We start from the raw sequence: 24,827 nt of genomic DNA, 5'->3' as shown, positions 1-24,827 counted from the left end.
GGGGGAAAAAAAGAAAAGTTAAAAAAAAGAATAATGAAGTAAATGCTTGAAATTCTAAGTGAGATATCAAATATGTCTGAAGCCTTTTTTTTTTTAATTGCTTTGTTGTAAACACACAAAATAAGGTAATCATAGTTTGGGATTAAAGTTTTGAATCTGAAATTTGTTACCTGCAGGTGGAGGACACAAAGGAAGTCTATGCACAACAAATTGCAAGATTGGGGGTCCACATTTTTGTGTTAACAAAAGAACTGAGGTTTATTCATTTGGTATGTAAATACACTGTGCTATGAAAATTCTGCATTTGTACATACATATTAGCATAGTTCCACTGTGCTAATTCCTTTAGAATGCACCATTGGGCCAAGCAAGTATGAAGTACTGCATTTCAGTGGATTATCTCCTACCCTTCCTACTTCATTAATACGGGGGGGGGGGGGGGAGGGGAAGGAAGAGAAAAAGGCTTTACACATAGTAAACTCCAATGTACACTCACTTCAGTAAATTAAGAGAATTTCACAGCTACTTTCCTCTTATCCAGTGAAGGAGGAGGCAGACCTTGTTGCTTCTGAAGTAAAGTGAAGAAACAGTGGCATAGTGTGGGAGGTCAAAGGAATGTGGGGAATCCTGTTATGGCTCCCTGCAGCACAATGCTAACTCCTCTTTACTTCTTGGGAAGCCCAGGGAACAAAAATTGTGGAGGCATCACGCTTTGTTCCTTGTACAGTGTAAGAGCCACAAGTGCGGCTCTTACAGTGTTTGCATCTAAGTATCACACTTGTTAGTAACGGAGGAGTGCTGTTTCTGCTGCAGTATTTGTTTTCTAGTCTTCTGAGGCATGAAGAAGGGTGTACTTCACACCTTTATACTTGCAGTGTACTTGTACTAGTGTACTGGTGAGAAGAGAATTGAAGACTACATCAATCAATAAGATAGGCTTGAGGCAAACTGAAGCTCCATTTATATAATCCTCTTGTATATTAAAAAATAAAATATTTCTCTAGCAACAGGTTCCCCTGTTTAACATCCTACTCCCATTTGGTTAGCTCTATCAAAAGATTTTCAAATACATTACTAAATATCATTTTGCATACACTTATGGCTATATTCTCATATTGGTGAAGAGATATTTTTGCAGGTAACTGTTGTTAATCCAGATGGCAGACTAAGGTCTTGAGCCTGCAAAGATTTAAGTATGTGAGAAACTTTACTAGCAGTAATAGACAATTGACTAGTATCTTGGATCTTTAATTAAAGTACCAAGATAATAAAATAAAGAGAGGTAACTAAGTGTAAAAACTAATATTTCCCATCTTCTTTTGCTTGATGATAAACATTTCAGTTGTAATTAAACCTTACTAGTAATCTTCTGTATTTCAATCATTTAATTATTCTGAAAAACACAGTGGCATTACTCACCCCTCTAACACTGCCTAGCTTGCGCTCGATTTCTGCTTTCTCTCTTTTGAGAAGCTCACACATTTCTTTCAAGTCACCTACTTGGTTCTAAAGAATACAGATAATAATAATTTTATTTAGGTTTTACTCAATTAACAGGTGAATTTAAACTTTTTTTTTTAAATTACAAATTTTCCAGCTTCAGTTTACTTTGAAAAACATGAAACAAAACCAAAAAATAATTTCCCCCTTTCCATATAATTCATCACTTGCTACCAACCACACAGTTTACAAAAGCCATCCCCTCTAAGTTTTCCCCCATATTTTTTTCTTTAATAGAAACATTAAAGAATGTTGGTACACTGCTGGTCTTACATATTAAGTCCATTATAAAGATATATAAAAAAACAAACAAAAAAAATTATTAGAGATTATGTGAGAGTTTTGTATATTTTCTCATCATCTAGATTCTTAGGGTACAGCACAGTCTAGCTTCAACTAATATGTTATAACATAGGAATAATTTAAAAAAACAAAAACTACCTTTTCTGATTTTTTTCCAAATTTCCCAGGAAAACTTTACCCTAGTAGGAGAGACATCAACCTGAAATTGGATTGGGTTTTTTGGGCGACGGAGGGATATGGGGGGCAGAAGTTGGGAAAGGGCCAGTTTGAAGATAGGGACTGTAATGGGAAGCTGGCTTCAACTACACTATGGAACCGCGACTATCCTACTCCATAAATTTATACCATAAAGGGACAAATTTATAAGGGACCTCTTACCCAGGCATACTTAATTATTATTATTTTTTAATTTGCAAACATTTATGTATGATAAATTGCAGGTACATATTTAGGTCCCTACAGTGGGCAGGACTCTGTGCATATGCACAACTCCGTTGTCTTTACAGTGCCTCTCGGAGGATGCAGGGTTCCACTCTTATGGTACTCATTGCAGGACGAGGGCTTTAGACCCCTAAGCTGTAAGTAGATGTATTTACTTGAAAGACTAGGCCTTACAGGTGGCTTGTGAAATCTGCCCCCAGTGTATTTGGTTTTCAATATATTTACATCAAATGTATATAGTATGTATGGAATACATACTAGCACAACAGAGTTCACAGAAGTTTTTTTTTAAATGTACATTTACATTCTCAATGAGCCTTTAAAATGTGTTGTATGCTAAAAAAAAATACCTTTAATCTTGGCAGATCTTTATTAGCCTGCTCTAGCTGGAATCTTAGTTCAACATTTTCAGATGATAACCTCAAATTTTCTTTCTGAAGCTCCTGTTGTCTTTGACACTGATCATCTGATCCTATTCCTGACGTCTTAAGAAAGGGAAGGAGCAGAATAAAATATTATTAAATGTTGAGGTATTAATCCTTACATTAGTTACACTGGATAATGATCAATAATCTGGGCAATAAAGATACAATCTTGTTACATTCCATATTGAAATACTGAGACTAAAAAGTGTTCATATAGCAAGATACCTTCTTACAGAGTTCACCCATCAGTGGGTTTTTTTTTTACCACATTAAAGTTAATAAAGCAGATAGAGAAAGCTAATGTAGACCTTCAACTCAACTTCTTCCTTTAATTCCTTTATGAACATTTTTAAAAATTGCTTAAATTAAGTGAAGTGAAGGTATAAAACAGTATGGACTTCTGCTTGGCAAAAATAAACGCTGTAGTTTGAAATCTCAAAATCTAGAAAAAAATTACAGTGTTCTAAACAGGAAGACTCTACTTGTGAATAGCATCTATTTTAGAGTCACCTTCTGATACATTCACTCACATTGATAGCACTTCACACTATAATCACTCCCCCACTGAAGTCAGATCATTCAGACAAAAGTGTATCTCAACAGGAAAAGGATATCTGAATCTGGTCCCTAGTAATACTTAGCTCTTATACCTCACCTTTCGTCTCTAGATCTTCAGAAAGGAGGCAAGCATTATCATCTGTATTTTTACAAAGGGGAAACAGACACAGAGGTGAAGTGATTTGCCCAAAGTCAACCACAGCATCAATGGCAGAGCCAGGAATAGAAGCCAGGCCCTTTGAGTACCAGTCCACCGCTGTGACTATGCGACCGTACTGTAACTATCCATCTAGGTATTTTGTACCAAATTCATTACCATCAAATCTGAGCACCGAGTAAGATGAATAAATTAGAATGCAAGAATTAATAAAAGATGTGTGTAATTATTTCTACTATACTTTTACAGAGACTCAGCTTTGAAATAGCTATAAATTGTCACTAGCCAAGAGGCTCCAACTGTTAGTATAATTTATGCAAAGTTAGTCTCAGAAGAAAAAGAAAAATCCCAAGAACCTTTTCTCTTTTTCAACAAGATCAAACTGCTTGGATTAAAAAAAAAAAAAATCTGAACAAGGAAATAAAAAACTCCACATTGGGCCCAATTCTGCAAATATGTGCAAGGGACTTAGTCTCATAGGATTACACCATGAGTAGAGATAAGGCAGTAAAAACTAAGAATGGTCTCCCTTGAAATAAATATAAAATAAAAATAGAAACCTGCAAAGATAAAATAAAGAAGCTTTGATAATTCCACAAATAATTAGAATTAATGAACTAAGTATCACCAATAAAAACATGGGGGAATAAAGTAACTGCCCCACTAGTAAAATATATTCTCTCTAATAAGTATAAATGATATTGTCACAGCACAGACTGCTAAAGAAGCACACAGCAGGAAGATAATAAAAAAACTAAATGCGTATCAGGAAACACACTATCATACAATAAATATTTTAGTCTATATCATTTATACATATAAACAACGTAGCTAATAGGGAAGCGAAGGATTAAAGGACGGCTATAGTGCCAAACCTGGGGCATTTCACAAAGTCCTGGGGTTGGTTCAGTCCCCTCTGTATCAGTTTGGTGATTTCCATATGTATCTTCTTCAGTGTGATTATCCACTCCACTATTCATTTTTATATTTTCTGGCTTATAATCATTAGGCTGATTAGAAGGCTCCCCTGAATCAGACTGATTGCTGCTTATTCTATCAGCACAAGATTCTGCTCTACTTCCTTCATTGCTATTAGTTGATTGCTTGCATACTTTTTGCTTCCCTTTTTTCTTTCCATCATGTTCTTTATTAAATTCAGTCTCTCCAGGTCCTGTTACATTTTCTTGTTCATCACGGATACCCTTTTCATCAGCTTCAGTTTTCAGAGAGAGTCTCCTTTTGCCTTTTGACCCTACCCTAGAATTATTTGAATTCTCATGTTTTTCACAATCTTCAATTTCCTGTTCTGGAGTTAATTCAGTAATTGCATCTCCAGCAGCCTGATGGCATTCATCAGTAATGTTTGCACCCTCATCTATTTCACTGCCATTTGTAATACTAAGAGTGGGTTGATGTTTTACTTTGCCCTTATTTAAAGCAATTTTTCTCCACGGATATTTCAAATGCTTGTGTTTACTGACATTGTTAGCAAAAGAGGAATTAGTCAATGCAGGTGTGTCACATGCAGCACTCTGTTTGGAGCAGAAGAAAGGTGTAATGAAGCATGAAAAGAAAAGAAGTAGATAGTAAAAGAAATAAGACAGCATACCTATATATGATATCATGTCCACTTATGGTAGATTTATTAAGAACCAGATAATATGACATTAGGAATACAGAGAACCCTGCGTGCAAGAGACTATGTAGCCAAAACCAAGCTCATTATCTCCCCAGTTTTCCATTGCTGTGGACAACACAGCATCCTCCCAGTCTCTCAATCTCACAAAGCTGGGTAATCGTTGACTACTTGTCTTCTCCCTACGCATTTAGGGTGTTAACAATAGTGCTGTTTCTATCTGCTGAACATTTAAAAGAGCTGGAGGTTCTTCTCTATTCTAAAGGCTAAAAATACTCTTGTTCATGCCACAGTCAGTGTGTCACAGACATGCCCAAGCATGTGCTGTTAGGTACATTACATCTGTGTTTGACCATTTTCTTGATATTACACAGAAGAGGGTCTTGTGTGGTCTCTGCTGAAAACAAAGAACTACCCGATTGTCATGTTTATTACAAGATGTTTGTACGGGAAACAATTTTAGAGTGATGTAACCTGTAGGATATTGTGTTCCAAATCTGTTCTGAGTGAAACCTATCACCTGAGGAGGGGGATTCTGACAGCAGACTCAAGCAATATAAGAAAAATGAACATTCCTAGAGACAGCCTATAGTTACTGTCTGAACTAGATGCAGGCTGGAGATTTACAAAGACAAACAAACCTCATGAGAGTTCTGAGAAGAGCGGGCCATCTTGGTTAAGAGACAATAGCCTACTGTAAAGGAGCAGGAGAAATGGCCCTAGTGGTATCCTTTATAGAAGAAGACTGACAGTGGGAAGGAGAGGTCTTATGAACAGTGAATCCCAGCTTTATGGGCTGGATAAGCACTGAAAGACAGATCATTGGATGAGAAATATCTTATTAGACAGGAATAGTCTAATTGTTAATAAGTATAGACTGTAGATTGTGTTTTATGTTTTTTCTTTTACCTGTAAGGAGGGTTACTCACTTTGTGCAGTAACTGGAATTCTTCAAGACATGTCTGTAGGGGTGCTCCTCGTCAGGTGCACACCCAACAGAGGGAGGGCTGCAGCCACTCCACCTTTTATGCCCTCACAAGGAAGTACAGGGCACATTTACAGCCTTGACAGACATTGCTATTAAAAAAAAAAAATCTGATCTTGTGCATGAGGTGCATGCACACCTACAGTGGGATTCACACTGATACACAATCAACGAAGAATCATTTATTTCCTACAGCCACACCCAGCTTTGTACCTTCTTCCATGCTGTGCCCTACTCTGTCCTCCATCTTATTGTGCTAGTTCCCCGTTCTATTCAAAAGCAAATCCCTCCTAAACAAGCACCAAACACTAGCCAATGCTAGGCAATAAATAATGAAAGCGGGGGGAGGGGGGAGTTAGGAGATACCTTCCTCTAGGTCTCCTAGTGTGTCTTGCCTTATATGTCTTTTAGACTGTAAAACCTTTGAGGCAGGGAGTACAGTAACTCCTCGCTTAACGTTGTATTTATGTTCCTGAAAAATGTGACTTTAAGCAAAACTATGTTAAGCTAATCCAATTTCCCAATAAGAATTAATGTACATGGGGGCGGGAAGGAGAGACACATTAGGTTCCAGGGAAATTTTTTTCACTAGACAAAAGACTATACACACACACACACAGAGTATAAGTTTTAAACAAACAATTTAATACTGTACACAGCAATGATGGTTGTGAAGCTTGGTTGAGGTGGTGAAGTAAGAGGGTGGGATATTTCCCAGGGAATGCCTTACTGCTAAATCTAGCACTCGGCTAAGCCCTCAAGGGTTAAAACATCATTGTTAACATAGCCTCACACTCTACAAGGTAGCACAAACAGAGGGAGGGGACACAGCATGGCAGACAGAGATACACACCCTGTGTGTGTGAGAGAGTGCGCATTGCCCCTTTAAGTATGCTGACCCCACTCTAAGTACATTGCCTGTTTAAGTAGATCAGCAAGTTGAGAAGCAGCTACTTCCAGAAAGCTCCCTCTGTCCTGAGTCCTGTCGTGTGTGTCCCCTGCTCTATGGAGATGGGGTAAGCGGGAGGCAGGAGCAGGGGGAGGAGGACACCCAGACATTATCCCCCTTCTTCCCTCTCTCACCCGCGCACAGCAAGCAGGAGGCTCCGGGGAGCAGCTCCAAGGCAGAGGGTAGGAGCAGCACATGGCAGTGGGGGGAGGGACAGCTGAACTGCTAGCAATTGATAGCCTGCTGGGCGGCTGCTGCATAGGGAACTTAGGGGAGCAGGGAGCTGATGGGGGGCTGCTGGACCACCCTGGTTCCAAGCCCCCACCAACTAGCTGCAACAGGCTGCTCTTCCTGCAAGCAGTGGACAAAGCAGGCAGCACCTAAACAACGTTATAAGGGAGCATTGCGCAACTTTAAACGAGCATGTTCTCTAATTGATCAGCAATGAAACAACATTAACCAGGATGACTTTAAGTGAGGAGTTACTGTATCTGTCCTCTGTGCTTATAGCACTAAGCACCTCTTTCTTCCTTTTAACCCCATAATGTTTATGAAAAACAGTAGTACATTTTAGTTCTTAGAATTAATAAAAATGCTAAACTTTATTGCCATAAGGTTAATAAAGGAGAAAAAATTTCATTTTTTCAGCTGCCGTATTGGATGATTGCAACCTGAAACAATATAGACCAAATACTACAGAATAATAGCTGGACGATAAATATGTCTTTGAGTAGGAGAGGCATTCAATTTTCAATTTGGGTAATAACATAAAGGTGTTTGCTTACTGAAGGTCTTGAAAATGTGTCTCTTGAAAACTGTCTCTCCAAAGCATGAAGCTTTTCCTGCAAATATCGATTTTTTAAATGTACCTCTTCTACCACAGAATCTCGAGAGAGAGCTTGTTGTGTTCTATATCAAAAATAAACAAATGAATGTTTGTTATTAATACAGGAAAGCATCCTTTAAATGTAAATCAAGTATGGACTGCTGGTTTCCTAGACTGAAGATTTTTAGTATGGACTGCTGGTTTCCTAGACTGAAGATTTTTAATATTTTTTGTTAGATAAATGTAGCTATACTAAATCAATTTTATTTATATAAACTGAATGAAATAAACCCCAGGATCCAGGAACTCTGAATTTGGCATAGTATTCAGACTTAAGAAATCCTAAGAGTCTATTTTCTCTTGATGTTTATATGAAATTTCTGTTACCAGTAATGGTGCATTATGCATACACACTGAAAAGATAACATGTTTCCAAAACCTGAGAGAAAAAAAACTAGAGCTAAGGTGTTAAAGTTGAACTAATGACTCAACTGTGTTTTCACTTTTATGCACAGGGAGCCAGCTTCTATTTATGTGAATTAATTCCTTGAACAATAAACCCAAAATGTATTTAAGGAGAAAAATTGTAAGCTTTCCAAATGGAGTCTCTGCTTTTGGAACAACTCTTACCTCATATGAGCAATTTCATTTTCTAAGTCTATATTCTGTTTTCTTAGTTCTTCCAGCTCTTTCTCTGACTCTGATGCCCGCACTCCCACAACATGGTCAACAGTAATACCGCTGGTCTTGAGTTTCTTTTGTAAAGCAATTTTCTCTTTATCAGCTCTGCAACATTCAATTTGTTTTTACTAAAATTTTAGTACATTTGTTTACCAATCTGCTTCATCTAAAAGTGAACAGCATTTCATCCTAATGACTCTAGACCTGCAATCCAATTGCTCAATGAACTTTTCTTGATTCATATTAATTACTTAATAAATAGATATTTTTCTAGTTTCTCATAAAATATTTTTTTCTGGTTTCTCATAAAAGAATACTGAGTGACTACTGTATATTTCACAAATCACTTGCAGGTTTTGCTTAAGAATTCATTGATATTTTACATTTATGCACATCTTTACAGAAAAGGAAAGCCCAAGCAAAGCACAGCTAGTGAAGGGAACTTACAAATATATATAATTCTTGTTATTCTTTTGTTCCTTTTCATCTCTTGAATTCTAGGTCAGTGAAAATTTTGCTATGACTACATTGAAAACATGGTTAAATGAAATAAACATCTTTTCTTGAGTTTTGCTGAAAAAGTCTTGGTCATCACAATGCTGGAGGTGTCAACACTGCAGACTAATACAGCTGCTAATTCTAGTAGTCTGATGAAACTAAACGGTGGTAAGAAAAGTTTGTCCTCACCTGCAGCTGGTGCTTCTTTGACTGTGATAAAAACAAATTATTAATAGGGCTGTCGATTAATCACAGTTAACTTATGCGATTAACTAAAAAACATTAGTCGTGATTAAAAAAATTAATAGCTATTAATTGCAGTTTTAATTAAACAGTAGAATACCAACTGAAATTTATTAAATATCTTGGATGTTTTTCTACATTTTCATATATTGTATTGTGTTGTAATTGAAATCAAAGTGCATATTATTTTTATTACAAATATTTTCACTGTAAAAATAATAAATAGTATTTTTCAATTTACCTCATACAAGTACTGTAATGCAATCTCTTTGTCGTGGAAGTTCAACTTAAAAATGTAGATTTTTTTTGTTACATAACTGCACTCAAAAACAAAACAATGTAAAACTTCAGAGCCTACAAGTCCACTCAGTCCTGCTTCTTGTTCAGTAACTCACTAAGACATACATTTTGTTTGCATTTATAGGAGATAATGCTGCCCTCTTCTTATTTACAATGTAACCATAAAGTGAGAACAGGGATTTGCATGGCACTTTTGTAGCCAGCATTGCAAGGTATTTATGTGCCAGCTATGCTAAACATTTGTGTGCCCCTTCACACTTTGGCCCCCATTCCAGAGGACATGCTTCTACGTCAATGATGCTCGTTAAAAAAATGTGTTAATTAAATTTGTGACTGAACTCCTTGGGGGAGAATTGTATGTCCCCTGCTCTGTTTTACCCACATTCTGCCATATATTTCATGTTATAGCAGTCTCAGATAATGACCCAGCACATATCGTTCATTTTAACAACACTTTCACTGCAGATTTCACAAAACGCGAAGAAGGTAACAATGTGAGATTTCTAAAGATAGCTACAGCACTTGACCCAAGGTTTAAGAATCTGACGTGAATCCCAAAATCTGAGAGAGACGAGGTGTGGGGCATGCTTTCAGAAGTCTTAAAAGAGCAGCGCTCCAATGCGGAAACTACAGAACTCAAACCACCAAAAAAGAAAATCAACCTTCTGCTGGTGGCATCTGACTCAGATAATGAAAATGAACATGTATTGGTCTGCACTGCTTTGGACCGTTATCAAGCAGAACCAGTCATCAGCATGTACACATGACCCCTGGAATGGTGGTTGAAGCATGAAGGGATGTATGAATCTTTAGTGCATCTGCCATATAAAAATATTGTGACACCAGTTACAACAGTGCCATGAAAATATCTGTTTTCACTTTCAAGTGACACTGTGAACAAGAAGCAGGCAGCAGTTATCTCCTGCAAATGTAAACAAACTTTTTTGACTGAGCAATGACTGAACAAGAAGTAGGAATGAGTGGACTTGCAGGCGCTAAAATTTGACATTGTTTTATTTTTGAATGCATTTTTTTTTACATAGTTCTACATTTGTAAGTTCAACTTTCATGATAAAGACATTGCACTACAGTACTTGTATTAGGTGAACTGAAAAACACTTTTTTTTTTTACTATGCAAATACTTGTAATCAAAATAAATATAAAGTGAGCACTGTACACATTGTATTCCATGTTGTACTTGAAATCAATATATTTGAAAATGCAGAAAACATTAAAAAAATTAAATAAATGGTATTCTATATTGTTTAACAGTGCTATTAATCGCGATTAATTTTTTTAATCGCTTGACAGCCCTAATTATTAATAGAGAACTTAGAAACAGTCTTTGAGCAAAACTAATTTAATTAGTAAAATACCTTCAGCTCCTACAGAAAACAGGATACTAGAATATCTAGAAACATAAAGGCAGCTTGCTGCTTAAAAATAAGTTGTACCCTGTAGTGTCAACTTAAATGTAAATTATAAGCATCTATTTTGTTAATATAACAAAACTGTTACAATATTTTTGTAACCAAGAAACCAAGTTTCCTTTATTTTATTCCATCAGTTTAGAAATATGTCTAATTAAAATCAACTCACTTGGAATAAAGTTCCTTTAATGTATTGAACTGTTTTGTTAAAGTGTCCATTTCTTTCTCCTTTTCTTTTAGTTTGTTTCGCATCCCTTCCATTCTCGCTTGCCATTTTTTACCCTCTTCCCACCTAGCTATTTCTTCCCTAGAGCTCTGTAAAACATTCAAAAACAAAGTAACATTTCCTTTTGTTCTAGTTTAACACCACAGAACAAGAAACAAGTCAGCCTAGCACTATTTGATTAAAAGTTCCCATTTCAAAATTTTAAACAAAAATAGATGTTTAAATATAGCAATTACTACTAGGTGATTGGTGCATATACTGGGTGTTATGAAATCCGATGCACAACCTGCTACATCTGAATGCTATCAGAGAATCATTCTGTAAAATTAAACATTCACTTTACAAAAATGGACTGAAACATTTTTATGAAATCCAATGTTAGGGATGCTTTCACAAGATATTCTCCCACTTTGAAACAAGTTAACGGAAGATAGGAGAAAATATCATGATGCTATTCTGTGCTAATTATAATATCTACAGCAGACCCCTCTTTCCTCTTCCAATTCACCAAGAACTCAGATGCCCCTGCAGTATCGTAGTTGCTGGTCCAATGGTGATTTTAAATTCCCTTTCTATCACAGAAAAATGAATTTCTACTTAATAGTCCCAATTCAGTTTTTATAACAGAAAACAAGGTAAGACTTTATGACAAATGGCTATTGAAAAAGCTAAGCTAGTGTTATTTTTACAGGTGGCAATGAAGTTTTTTTGTCCTAGAGTCCCTCGCCTCCCTTAGTTGATCCTCTCTCCTTCCTTTTCCACATTTAAACTTTTACTATTACCTACAAAAACGAATTGAGATCTGATTCAGAGGAAAATGTGGGGGGGAGGGGAGGTGGAGAGAAGATTATTTTTCCTAGCATTTAACAGGATTTAGTATTTTATCTGGGTCATGAGATTCCAGCTGTGCAACGTTGAGAATTGGTGGATAGCTGTCCTAGCACAAAAAAGATCAAAGTGATTACCTGGAGCATGTCTTTTGAAAATCAGTGAACTGGATTCAGTGAATCAAATTTCATAATGAGAAACAAAATCCTGAAACCTTAACTGTGGGAGTGTGAGTCCTTAATAAAAACATGGTTATTTAACAACTGAAGCAGTGCTCCCTTAAGATAAAGCCCTTACCGTCTGCAAAATTCAAAGTTATGACCAATCCTGCAGAAACATGTGCATGTGATGTGCATATGTCATTGCAGAATTGGGCACTAAGACTGATTCGGAAAGTCATGTTGAATAATATCAAATAGCACAAAATGTCTTGAAAAGTTAGGTGTAATTTGCATTAATTTGGATCAACCACTTCAATTACTTGTTGGAAATGTATTCTTTCACTGATTAATAATGCTCTCACTACAAACCTGTATAAGTAATTTCAAGAACTAAAAACATTCTTTACCATGAGGCTGGCAAAAGAGAAATAACTGTAAGAACTCAAAGTGGTTTTATACCCAAGATTCAGTCTGCAGAACCAATACCTAACATGCATAAGTATCAGCTTTGCATAGGCACACCCTTACTCCTGAAGAAACTCCCACTGAAGTCAATGGGCCACCACATGGATACAAGGAACTATATACAGACAGCCTCACTGAATTCAATGGGATTTCTCATCTACCTGCACGGACTTAGTTGCAGGACCAGGGTCTAAGTGTATTCGTTATTTTTAATTCCATACATACATACGTAGAACATTTACAAATACATTAATGCTATGGAAACTAAAATAAAACAAATTATATATATACACACACACAAATACACACACACTCACCTCTCCATAGTACAAGACAAAAATACAACTCAAACACTAGCAATTTATGTACAATGCTTCAAACTTCTCTAATGGGAATTGTAAGCTCTTACTTAAAATCATCTTGAATGTATAAAATGCCACTGAATGCAGTTTGAGAACAAAACATGTATTTTGCTCCAGTCTGCTTTACTAGGTACCAAAACAAGACACCATAACAGCAGAAAAAAAAACAACAGACTGAATAAATACATCCTTCGCCAGTCAGAATCGATCAGCTGCAGAGATAACCATTATGAAATGTATCTTTTTGAAGGGACACCATCCATCCATCCATTTAAAAAAAAAAATCACATTTTTGTCTCAAAATGTTTTTAAACTGCCGTAGTTACAAGAAACACCATAGGTTGCTACCACTGAAAGAAATTATGTTTTTGAGTTTCTTTACTTTATGAATTTGACAATATTTTATACGTAGTCAGTCACTGTTATCTTGTACATTTGAGTCAGCTTCCTAAATGTTTTGTACAGATTTTATATTCAGCAAGAAGGGAAGGGAAAATATTAGTAAAATATAAAATAACATCAGAAAAATTGGTAAGGGGAATCAGGAGCAGGTGGAATTTCTGAAGCCACTTCTGATTTGTTGTTTTTCTTAAAGTGGGTAGATGTCAAGTTGATGGTGTCCCTTTCAATACCACAAATTAAATGATGCCTTGTCACATACCTTGTCTTCTTTTACACTTTTCTTTTCTACCTCCTCACTCTTTTCAACTTCACTTTCAAGCTTTTTAATTTTTTTCTGAAGTTCATCGATGAATTTTTGTTCATCAGCTTTGCTCTGAAAAATTATGATTATCTTTAAAGCTTAATGATCACCATTTTAGATACTTTCCTACTTTTTCCCCACTGGGATGAATACAGAAACTAAATATTGACTGATTTATTCATTTCAATGGAAGTGCTTTGAACAAATATTACAATTTAGGTTATAATGTGTCTCTTTAAAGATTGCAATTACTATTTAAGTGTTAGATTGTTACTTTATATTCGGTCATGAGTAATGGACTCAAAAAGGATATTTACACTATTGCTGTTTTAAACTTAGTAAGGGTTAGGTATTAAATTGCTGTAAATTACTCTGACTCTTTCGAATCAGATGAGTTCACGCAACTTGGTTTAAAGGACATATACCTGAGAATTTAATAGTATGTGAAATCTCTATTTGCAGATTTAGAAATGAAAAAAGAATGAATACATAGACAGAAAAAACACTGTTACTTAGAAATGTTAATCTACAGAGCACAGACAATATACAGAGAGTTTTAAAACATTTTAAGATCACGTTCATTCGGCAAAAATAAACTAGTATCAGTTCTTCCTGCTTAAATGTCTGAGAGGAATCCAACTGGAGACTGTTGGGAACTGCATTACCAGTAGCATAGAATGATCTACTACATATAGATTGTATTGAGAAGAGGAGGATAGAAGAGAGTAAATAAAATGGCAGCTCCTAGAAAAACAGTATGTCCATGGAGGGAATATGTAATTGAAGTGGTGGATTGACCAGGGCACATACAAAAACGAAACAAAGGGACGTATTTAAAGCGGACTGCAACTTTGTTAATTTTTAATTATCTGTAACTGGAGGTTGAAGCTAAACCCTCTCATAAAACCACAAAGCATTTACTTGTGTCTATTATGGTATTAAATGATCTCATTGCCATATAACTAATATCTAGGGCTGGACCTTTTCAGCCTATACACCTAGGTTTCAGCTCACCTTTGAATCTTCTTGACCTCCTAATGTGAGAAGAAAGAAGAGTCCCCTCAGTTTGCAATAATTTAAATCTCCCCTTCTTCTTACAAGCTGTGAGTTCTACAAGCCATCTCCTGGGTCCTTCATTCATCTTTACCTCAGGGAACTAGTCTCTTTTGGCATCTTATTCACATTTGACATCTGCAGCAAAGGATGCCAGCGAATGGCTTGGTGGCACCCCGACTACGCTGTCTGGTGTCTGCTGCCTCCAATCTCTAAATTCTCCTCAACATGTATTGGTCCCTCTGCTTGATAATCATAATCAGTCTTCCAAAAAGAGTACATCCATTACATAATATTTGATTGAATCCCTAGATTTTTACACTAATAAAAACTAAGCTCACCTGAATGCTGTTTGTTAGTCTTTTTATCCGCTTTTTCAGTTCTTCGTTTTCATTTTCCATTTCTTCTTTTTCTCTTAGCCCTTTAGTAATGGCTTTTTGCTTTTTTTGAAGTTCTTGGTTTAAATCATCCATCTCATCTAACAAAGAGCGCTCTCTAGTTTTACTTACTTTAAGGGCATCTTTGAATTTTATAAGTTGCTCATTTAATTCCTCTATATGAGTCTATAAAAATAAATTTTCAAAAAGTGTTAGTCAAGGTTGCCACCTAACTAAAACATATTGAGGTTAAGGAGGTATATTTCCTGGATTCCACAGACATTTCTCAAATCAGTTATTTCATATATTGTCAACTATATTTAAGTAATCTGTAAAGTAAAATATGTTAAAATAATCACTTAGAAGATCATTTGTAAATTCCTACAAATCTGTTGATATGTTTATGTTGCAAAAAGTCAGTTTGAAAAACATTTTTAAGTTTAAATTTAAATAAGTAAAATAAACAACCAAAATAATCAACTTTTGGGGTGTTTTTTTCTTAAATGGCAAAACCAAATTTATTTTCTGTGTTAAAGAAAAAGCTGCCTTAGGTTGAACCTTTATATACCAAGTTTAAGCCTGGTGTAAGCGTTCTTATGTGTAAGTTCTAAAATTCTGAAGAAAAAATGTAGGCTAACTACCGGTACTGCACGTACTTACACATTTTGTTTGATTATTTGTTTTAATATTTAAAAACAAATGTACACAATAGGCCAACCCAACTCCCAATAAAGTCAATAGAAAGACTGTCATTGACTTCACTGGGAGTTGTATCAAACCTTATGACAGTACAACAACCATTATTATAATACTCAAAATGAAATTATAAACATTGTGTTCTCTTTTCAAATAAGAATACAATGTAGAACACAGTATAAAGGAGGTTAATTAGTGCTTACCGTGAGCTCCTTTGTTTGTTTGTCAACAATCTGCTGAACATTCATGTATGTCTCTTTTTGTGATGCTACAGAAATAATCTGCTGTTCGGCATTAGCAGTCATTTCTGCTCGGAGCTCCAGAAGTGCTTTACTCAAAGCCTGAAAATATCAACGAATTCGTTTGTAAGTAAGCAAGTTGCTAAAAACGAATGTTAAAAAATTGCTAAAGGGAATTAAATTGTACTACCTTATATGTTAAATTACCCATATGTATCCCATACTAACAGCACAATTCATATAATATTTTGGCCTGTTTCCATATGATTTACAATGATGAGCCAGATTCACTGGTATGCTCTGACTGCTTTGCAATACTCTAGCAACACAAAATCACAAAAAATGAAGCTTAGTTGGCCATTTAAACTAAGTTAATGGCTGTTGTGCATCACCAGAGTAGCATAAAGCAGCTGAACTATATCTCATAGACTCATAGACTCATAGGTCAGAAGGGACCAATCTGATCATCTAGTCTGACCTCCTGCACAAGGCAGGCCACAGAACCCCACCCATCCAATTTTATAACAACCCCTAACCCAGGACCGAGTTATTGAAATCCTCAAAATTGGTTTGAAGACCTCAAGCTGCAGAGAAACCACCAGCAAGCGACCCGTGCCCCACGCTGCAGGGGAAGGCGAAAAACCTCCAGGGCCCCTGCCAATCCGCCCTGGAGGAAAATTCCTTCCCGACCCCAAATATGGCGATCAGCTAAACCCTGAGCATGTGGGCAAGAGTCACCAGCCAGCACCCAAGAAGGAATTCTCTGCAGTAACTCAGTTCCCATCCCATCCAACATCTCCCCGCAGACCATTGAGCAGACCTATCTGGTGGTAATCCAAGATCAATTGCCCAAATCAACAATCCTATCATAACATCCCCTCCATATACTTATCAAGCTTTGTCTTAAAGCCAGGAAAGTCTTTTGCCCCCACTACTTCCCTCGGAAGGCTGTTCCAGAACTTCACTCCCCTAATGGTTAGAAACCTTCATCTAATTTCAAGTCTAAACTTCCTAATATCCAGTTTATACCCATTCGTCCTCGTGCCTACATTAGTACTAAACTTAAATAATTCCTCTCCCTCCCTAACGTTAACCCCCCTGATATATTTGTATAGAGCAAGCATATCCCCCCGCAGCCTTCTTTTGGCCAGGCTAAACAAGCCAAGCTCTTTGAGTCTCCTTTCATAAGGCAGTTTTTCCATTCCTCGGATCATCCTTGTAGCCCGTCTCTGAACCTGTTCCAGTTTGAAGTCATCCTTCTTGAACATGGGACACCAGAACTGCACACAGTATTCCAGATGGGGTCTCACCAACGCCTTGTATAACGGTACTAACACTTCCTTATCCTTGCAGGAAATACCCCGCCTGATGCATCCCAAAATCGCATTTGCTTTTTTAACAGCCGTATCACATTGGCGACTCATAGTCATCCTGCTATCAACCAGTACCCCAAGGTCCTTCTCCTCCTCCGTCGCTTCCAACTGATGCGCCCCCAACATATATCCAAAATTCTTATTATTAATTCCTAAATGCATAACCTTGCACTTTTCACTATTGTATTTCATCCTATTTCTATTACTCCAGTTTACAAGGTGGTTCAGATCTTCCTGAATAGTATCCCTGTCCTTCTCCGTATTAGCAATACCCCCCAGCTTCGTGTCATCCGCAAACTTTATTAGCACATTCCCGCTCTTTGTGCCAAGGTCAGTAATAAAAAGGTTAAATAAGATCGGTCCCAAAACCGATCCTTGAGGGACTCCACTAGTGACCTCCTTCCAGCCTGACAATTCACCTTTCAATACGACCCTCTGGAGTCTCCCCTTTAACCAGTTCCTTATCCAACTTACAACTTTCATATTCATTCCCATCTTTTCCAATTTGACTAACAGTTCCCCGTGCGGAACCGTGTCGAACGCCTTACTGAAATCTAGGTAAATTATATCTACCGCATTTCCTTTATCTAAGTAATCCGTCACCTTCTCAAAGAAGGAGATCAGATTGGTCTGACACGATCTACCTTTACTAAATCCGTGTTGCAATTCGTCCCAATTACCATTGACCTCTATGTCCTTAACTACTTTCTCCCTTAAAATTTTTTCCAAGACCTTGCATACTACAGACGTCAAGCTAACAGGCCTATAATTACCCGGATCACTTTTATTCCCTTTCTTAAAAATAGGAACTACATTAGCAATCCTCCAGTCATACGGCACAACCCCCGAGTTGATCGATTGCTTAAAAATTCTCGCTAACGGGCTCGCAATTTCACGCGCCAGTTCCTTTAATATCCTCGGATGGAGATTGTCCGGGCCCTCCGACTTCGTCCCATCGAGCTGTTCAAGTACGGCCTCTACCTCAGTTGCGGTAATATCCACTTCCATATCCACATTCCCGTTTATCATCCCTCCATCATCGCAAGGTTCCTCACTAGTCTTATTAAAAACTGAAGCAAAGTACTTGTTTAGATGTTGGGCCATGCCTAGGTTATCCTTAACCTCCATTCCATCCTCAGTGTATAGCGGCCCCACTTCTTCTTTCTTTGTTTTCTTCTTATTTATGTGGCTGTAGAACCTTTTACTATTGGTTTTGATATCGGTGAATCTGGCTCCACAAGTTATAGAGAAGTTAAATTCTACATCTAATTTCATTAATTTTCTGGTCCTTTTTCTACAGCAGGCTATACAGCCCTAATGAATCTCCACAGAAGGGCATCTTTCAGGTATTCTTTGTCCATCTCCTAACCTCACTAGTGGCACTTCTGAAAAAAAGTTGTGGAAGTGTTTGCTATACATAATTTTCATAGTTATTTGGTTTTACATCAACTTCCTGTCTCCATGATAGATGCTAAATAATAAAATAATTTTAAATTACTTACTTTCTGTTGTTTCTCTTTTAAGGCTAACTGGTTCTTCAACCTTTCCACTAGGTTTTTCATTGTAGTTGTTGGCGCTCTATTATTTGCTTCTTTTTGGGCCTCTAATTCAGTTTTTACTTGCAGCAATTCTTTCTCTATCTGCGATAACAGGTTTCTCAATTCATTTGCTTCATCTTTCAGTTTTTTCACTTCAGCTACATGCTTTTCTTCAAGCCTAATACAACAAAGTAATAAATAGCAGTGTCAAGAAGTACTTAATTTGGTAAAATCCAGGTGGATTAGAAAAGGCTGAAAAAATATTGCACATTTTTTATAATTTCAGATTAGAGAATTATTGTGGTCCCACTTTCTGAATTAATATCAAACAATGATCAAATGCACAGCACCAGTGGGACTACTCACATAAGTAAAGCAAGAAAGACTAGATAACAATTTCCTTTTCTTAAATATATCATATGGGCTAAATTTTCATGACTTTCATCTCTTTTGCATAGCAAGCCCAATATGTTGTTAAAAATATAAAAAAATATTTTTGACAGTTCAAAAAACTATCTTCAGAGCACCAAAATTTCAATTAAAAAGGAAGTGTTCAATAATGCAACATTTATAATTGACCATTACATATTTTAAACAACAATTTTCAAATGATAGCCTTGATGACAATCCACAAAACAAATATTTTAAAGTTATACTTGTGGCTTTATAAACTATTAGGTTAGTTTCTTCAATCAAACCTTACATTCAGCAGTCATATTAACAAATTGTTGCTAAAGCATGTACAAGAAAGCTAACAGCATATTGGGCTGCAAGGAGCACTGCCAGCCAGATCAAAGTAAGTGACTATTTCCCTCTATTCAGCACCGGTGAGGCCACTTCTGGAGTACTGCATCCAGTTTTGGGCCCTCCACTACAGAAAGAATGTGGACACATTGGAGAGAGTCCAGCAAAGGGCAACAAAAAAATTAGGGGGCTGGGGCACATGACTTATGAAAAGAGGCTGAGGGAACTGGGGTTATTTAGTCTGCAGAGAAGAAGAGTGAGGGGGGATTTGATAGCAACCTTCAACTACCTGAAGGGGGTTTCCAAAGAGGATGGAACTGGGCTGTTCTCAGTGGTGGCAAATGACAGAACAAGGAGCAATGCTCTCAAGTTGCAGTGGGGGAGGATAGGTTGGATATTGGGAAAAACTATTTCACTAGGAGGCTGCTGAGTCATTGGAATGGGTTACCTAGGGAGGCGGTGGAATCTCCTTCCTTAGAGGTGTTTAAGGTCCGGCTTGACAAAGCCCTGGCTGGGATGATTTAGTTGGGGATGGTCCTGCTTTGAGCAGGGGGTTGCATTAGATCAGGGGTTCTCAACCTTTTTCTTTCTGAGGTTCACCTCAACATGCTACAAAAACAACAGGGCCTGGCGGGGGAAGGGGAGAGAGCGCAGGGCCCCGGGCCAGGGTCAGGGGACCCTTGGGCATAGGCATAGTTTTACTTCTATTTTCGGCAGGCAAAGACTGGTGGGGCTCGAGCCAGCTCCGCACTGCAGGGTCCAAGGAAGGAGCACCACCTCCAGACTCATTCAGGAGGCCACCTAGCCTGTCTGGGCTATGGAGGGATGCAATCAAAAAATAGAACTCAAGGGGGGGGGACTCAGTTCAAAAAGTTTGAAAACCACTTAGGGTGCTCGGAGGGGGTAGCTAGGGGCTGTGTGAAGTGAGGATAATAGCTCAGGACGCAGACAGGAGGCAGCTAGGGGCTGTGGGAGGGCAGGGGAGTAGCTCAGGGTGCAGGCAGGGGGTAGCTCAGGATGCTGACAGGGGGCAGCTAGGGGCTGTGTGCAGGCAGGGGGTAGTTCCGGGTGCAGGCAGGGGGTAGGTAGGGGCTGTGAGCGGGCAGGAGGGCTCCCAGTGCAGCTTCCAGCTTCAGCGGGGGGTGGGGGGAACTGGGGCTCTGACTTCAGCCCCCCGCTGCTCCTGGCTTAGGGGGGAGGTTTGCCAGCTTCAGCCCCGCATCGCTCCCAGCTGGGGAGAGGGGGACCACCAGCTTCATCCCCACACCGTCTCCGGCTAGGGCTGGGGACTGCAGGTTTCAGCCCTGGAGCTCCGCAGACCCCTGGTTGAGAAGCGCTGGATTAGATGACCTCCTGAGGTCTCTTCCAACTCTAATCTTCTGTTATTCTAATTCAATAAATGGTTTTAATACTAAATACTAAATCTAAATACTTACTGAGCCTTGATGTTTTCAAACTCTTTGATTTTTAATACAGTAAGTTGTTTTTGTTTCTCCAAATCACATGATGTTTTCTTTAATCTGCCTAGAAGTAGAGCGAGAGAGTTGTCCTGTTCTGCTACTGTTTGCTCCATCTCAGCCAAACGAATGAAATGTTTGTTGGTGGGAACTGATAAAGAAGGTTTTTTCATTAATTCCTATAAAAACAGAAAAATCATTCGTATTAAATATTCTACATCTTATACAGCAAAGTGCTGCAATTATTTCATTATGTTAAATTTGATTCCAAACATAACCAAGCAGCAACATTTACACTATATTCTATAACCAGTGATGTGACTCATAGCCACACTGAACATTGGTAAATGTCTCTGTATCTGAAGAGTAGTTATACAACTGGTTAAATATAGGTGGTCAATCTTTGAGAAACAGTGTCAAAAGCTAATCTTTAATTAGGATTAGGAGTTTTTTTTTTTTTTACTGTAGAACAGTGGTTCTCAAACTTTAGCAACCCAAGGACCCCCATTTTGATTTACATTTTTTCACAGACCCCCAAGCTCCCCACTCAGTCCCAGACCCCACCCCTACTCCACCCCTTCTCCCAAGGCCCCTCGCCACCTTTTCCCACCCCTGCTCCATCCCTGCCCATCCTCTTCCTCGCTTCTTTTTTCTCTTCCCCCAAGCACACTCCATCCCCACTCCTCCCCCTCCCTTCCAGCGCCTCCTGCATACTGCTGAATAGCTGTTCCCTGGCGTGCAGGAGGCGCTGGGAGGGTGAGGGAGGAGTTGATCAGTGCGGCCCGCAGATTTTCTGAAGTACCACTGAGGACGCCCAGGGGTCCACAGACCCCAGTTTCAGAAACTACTGTAGAATATTAAAAAAGGAGAGAGAAAATGGAAGACATCAACCTCCTCAAGGGCTCTCCATAGACAAGGATATGTTGAATTATGCACTTATACACTGAAGTACCAAATGTGTTAATTGACCCTTATTTCCTTACTCATCTTTCTCAAATTCTTTCAATTTCATTTTCACACAATAATAATGTAATGACAGTCTTACTTATTTATCTTGCTGTTTATACTATCTTGAACTGAAAAACTGCTCCTCTGGGTATGGAGGATTAACATAATTTTCAAAATTTACAAAAAACAAAACAACATACAAACAGATATACAACACTGAACAAAATAATCCCCCATCCCAAACAAACCAACAAACCTACCAAAGCAGTTTGTTTGAATTTATTAAGTGAATTATCAGCTTGCAAATCTAGCTTCTGATGTAGAACCCGGAGGTCTTCCTCATGTTTCTTTGAGATTTCCTCTTGCTCCTATTAACACAAAATGAAAATTTTTTTTTATTTCATGTATACACGCATGATACTCCAGAAATCCATGGAACTGGTGTACTTTCCATGCTAATTACTTGACTCTTTGAAATAGAATATGAGCTAAGGAAATCCTATCACTGGCAAGCAATATAAGCACTAAGGAGTTAAAGTAATTTCATTTTCCTGGCAATTTTTTCTAGGAGAGGAAAGAAGAAAAAGTAAATGCCCAAAACTACATGAATGCAATGTTAAATTAAGCCTCTCGATATGTTCAGATTAAAGTCATAGTATCACATTTTTCTGGAAGTGTGCAAATACCCTGAAAGAGACAATTTTCCCTTCTTTAATTCTCAAACTGCAAGACAAAGCTTGGAGTTTGTAACATTCTGTACTCACTGGTTTTGTGTATATAGGCATCAATCACAGAACACTCCTTATTCAGTCAGGCAGACCAAGAAGTATTTAATAAATTGATATGGTCATGCAGGAGTCACTGATTATGGGTCTGACTAAGGAACAAGACTCATGGAATCTCAAGAAAGGCGTTGAGCATGTTTGCCTCTCTGCCTTCCTTTTATATGGTTTTCAGTGCTATCATACTTCCCAAAGAATCAGTATTCCCGCCTTTCCTGATTGTTCTCTCTACCATTCTCTTCACCGTTTCTGGTCTTTTCCATCCTCTATTTATGCACCTCGTTTCTTCATCAAACTGGCATCTTTAACAAACTTTAAATTCATCTTGAAGAATTTTTTTTAAGTTCTTATACAGCTAATGAATAAAATGTTTTCATAACTGCAACCACAGGTCACAATCCTGTAATGAGACTTGTGCAAGAGTCTACCCATGTAAGATCGCTGCATGCATGATCTGGGCCATAATGAACCACTACAGCACAGAATTCTGTTTGATTTGAAAAACAACCAAAATGTAGAAGTATACTATTTGTTAATTTCATGCATCAATCACTGCAGACTCTGCTTCCTAGTCCTGCCATATTAAAGCAATTCCAAACGAGAACTATCAGAAAATTTTTACATAAATAAATTTTTAAATACAAGAGGTTAAGAAAACCTGAACTTTGTGCAATGAGAAATTCATAATAAAGTCCCTGTTCTGCTCCTACTGAAGTCAATGGGAATTTTGCCAGGCCTCCACTGAAAGCAGGACTGGGCACAAAATTAACTCAAACTCTTAAAAAAAAAAAAAAAAAAAAAAAAAAACAAGATAACACAAAAAGTGTGTATACCTCTCTAGCTTTTGCAAGGAGATGCTGATACTTCTTCAACACTTCCTCCTTTTGATTTAGTCTTGCTTGCATATTTGTAATGGTTTGGTGGGCCACTTTCAGGGCATGATGGTGTTCTGGATCATCTTCTTTTCTACCTAGCTCAGCTATTATCTTCTCTCTTTCTGCTGTTGCAGGTAATCGAAGCCTTAGTTCATTTATAACTCTGTCTCTTGATAAAACATTTTGTTCTGCTTTCCACAGTGCAGTTTCTTTCTCTTTCAGTTTCTACAACACAGGAAATTATTACTAATCTAATAGAAATATTACGTTTAAAAAAAGAAATGTGCCAGAATATGCCTAAATCAAACTACAAATCAAAAAATGGCTTTGTATTCAATTTTCCCTACTTGGGATTATTAGACACACTACACACCAATAAAATTATAATTTGTATTTCTCTGTGCGGAATTTTCATAGCACAATGTATTTACATACCAAATTTATTAATAAAGTGTTTTTAAAGGATTAATTTTATATTTAGTGTTTGATAAGAAATCTATGTAACAGAGTCTCACTTTGGTACTCTTTCTTAAAGGAATTAGTGGTGCCATTTGTTAAATTTAACATAACGTTAATTAAATAAATTAATGCTACAGAATGCTAATTAAACCTAATTAGTACTAAGAAACCTAATTTTACACAATCTCAGCACCTTGAATATAAACTGTTTCCAATTCTCTACCTGTTTGAGTTTTTTCATACCTAAAGAGCAACAGAAATTAGTTTGAATACTGTGAAAAGCTATTCAGTGGTACTCTTTTCTTATAAATGCATGCCTCATATTACACATGTGAACATATTTATTCTTGTTCTATACATATGCTTTTAATAGTTTAGGTGTAGATTCATCTAAATTACCTCTTCTAATAATTTGCAGGTTGCCTGAGTTTCTAGGATTGTTCGAATGTGCTCCCTAATTTTCCTCAAAGCTAGCTCAAGCTGCTGTGGAAGGGGCAAACTAGGATCTGGAGCCGAACCTGTAGCATCTTCAAACTGCACAGAAAAGACAGATATGAACATTATTTCTCTGACAACTCTAATCAGCACACTTATTAATTTATTTAAAA

General features: G+C 37.5%; 1 protein-coding gene and 1 long non-coding RNA gene across 5 annotated transcripts in view; one reads left to right on the top strand and one right to left on the bottom strand.

Annotated features, from left to right (window-relative positions):
* CEP290 (centrosomal protein 290) overlaps positions 1–24,827 on the bottom strand; it is a 118,961-nt gene that overhangs the window by 12,118 nt on the left and 82,016 nt on the right. For 3 of the 4 annotated variants that reach the window (XM_030548587.1, XM_030548586.1, XM_030548589.1), the window contains 14 exons: positions 24,619–24,753; positions 23,719–23,985; positions 22,364–22,471; positions 21,135–21,334; positions 18,919–19,132; positions 16,008–16,145; positions 15,073–15,294; positions 13,637–13,750; positions 11,103–11,248; positions 9,149–9,169; positions 8,411–8,566; positions 7,740–7,863; positions 2,595–2,729; positions 1,420–1,506 (listed from right to left, as the gene is read on the bottom strand). In XM_030548587.1, the coding sequence (XP_030404447.1) occupies positions 1,420–1,506; positions 2,595–2,729; positions 7,740–7,863; positions 8,411–8,566; positions 9,149–9,169; positions 11,103–11,248; positions 13,637–13,750; positions 15,073–15,294; positions 16,008–16,145; positions 18,919–19,132; positions 21,135–21,334; positions 22,364–22,471; positions 23,719–23,985; positions 24,619–24,753 (2,067 nt within the window). The remainder of the gene's footprint in view (positions 1–1,419; positions 1,507–2,594; positions 2,730–7,739; positions 7,864–8,410; positions 8,567–9,148; positions 9,170–11,102; positions 11,249–13,636; positions 13,751–15,072; positions 15,295–16,007; positions 16,146–18,918; positions 19,133–21,134; positions 21,335–22,363; positions 22,472–23,718; positions 23,986–24,618; positions 24,754–24,827) is intronic. The other variant, XM_030548588.1, reaches the window with a different exon arrangement.
* Positions 11–24,693, top strand: LOC115644365. The gene is made up of 4 exons (XR_003998483.1): positions 11–269; positions 16,079–16,169; positions 18,717–18,762; positions 24,638–24,693. It is a non-coding gene; the product is annotated as an uncharacterized LOC115644365 (long non-coding RNA).

This window comes from Gopherus evgoodei, chromosome 1 (genome assembly GCF_007399415.2).
Source record: "Gopherus evgoodei ecotype Sinaloan lineage chromosome 1, rGopEvg1_v1.p, whole genome shotgun sequence".
Classification (NCBI taxonomy): domain Eukaryota; kingdom Metazoa; phylum Chordata; order Testudines; family Testudinidae; genus Gopherus; species Gopherus evgoodei.
The sequence above is the reverse complement of the archived record's forward strand: the minus strand, read 5'-3'. Positions and strand labels throughout refer to the sequence as shown.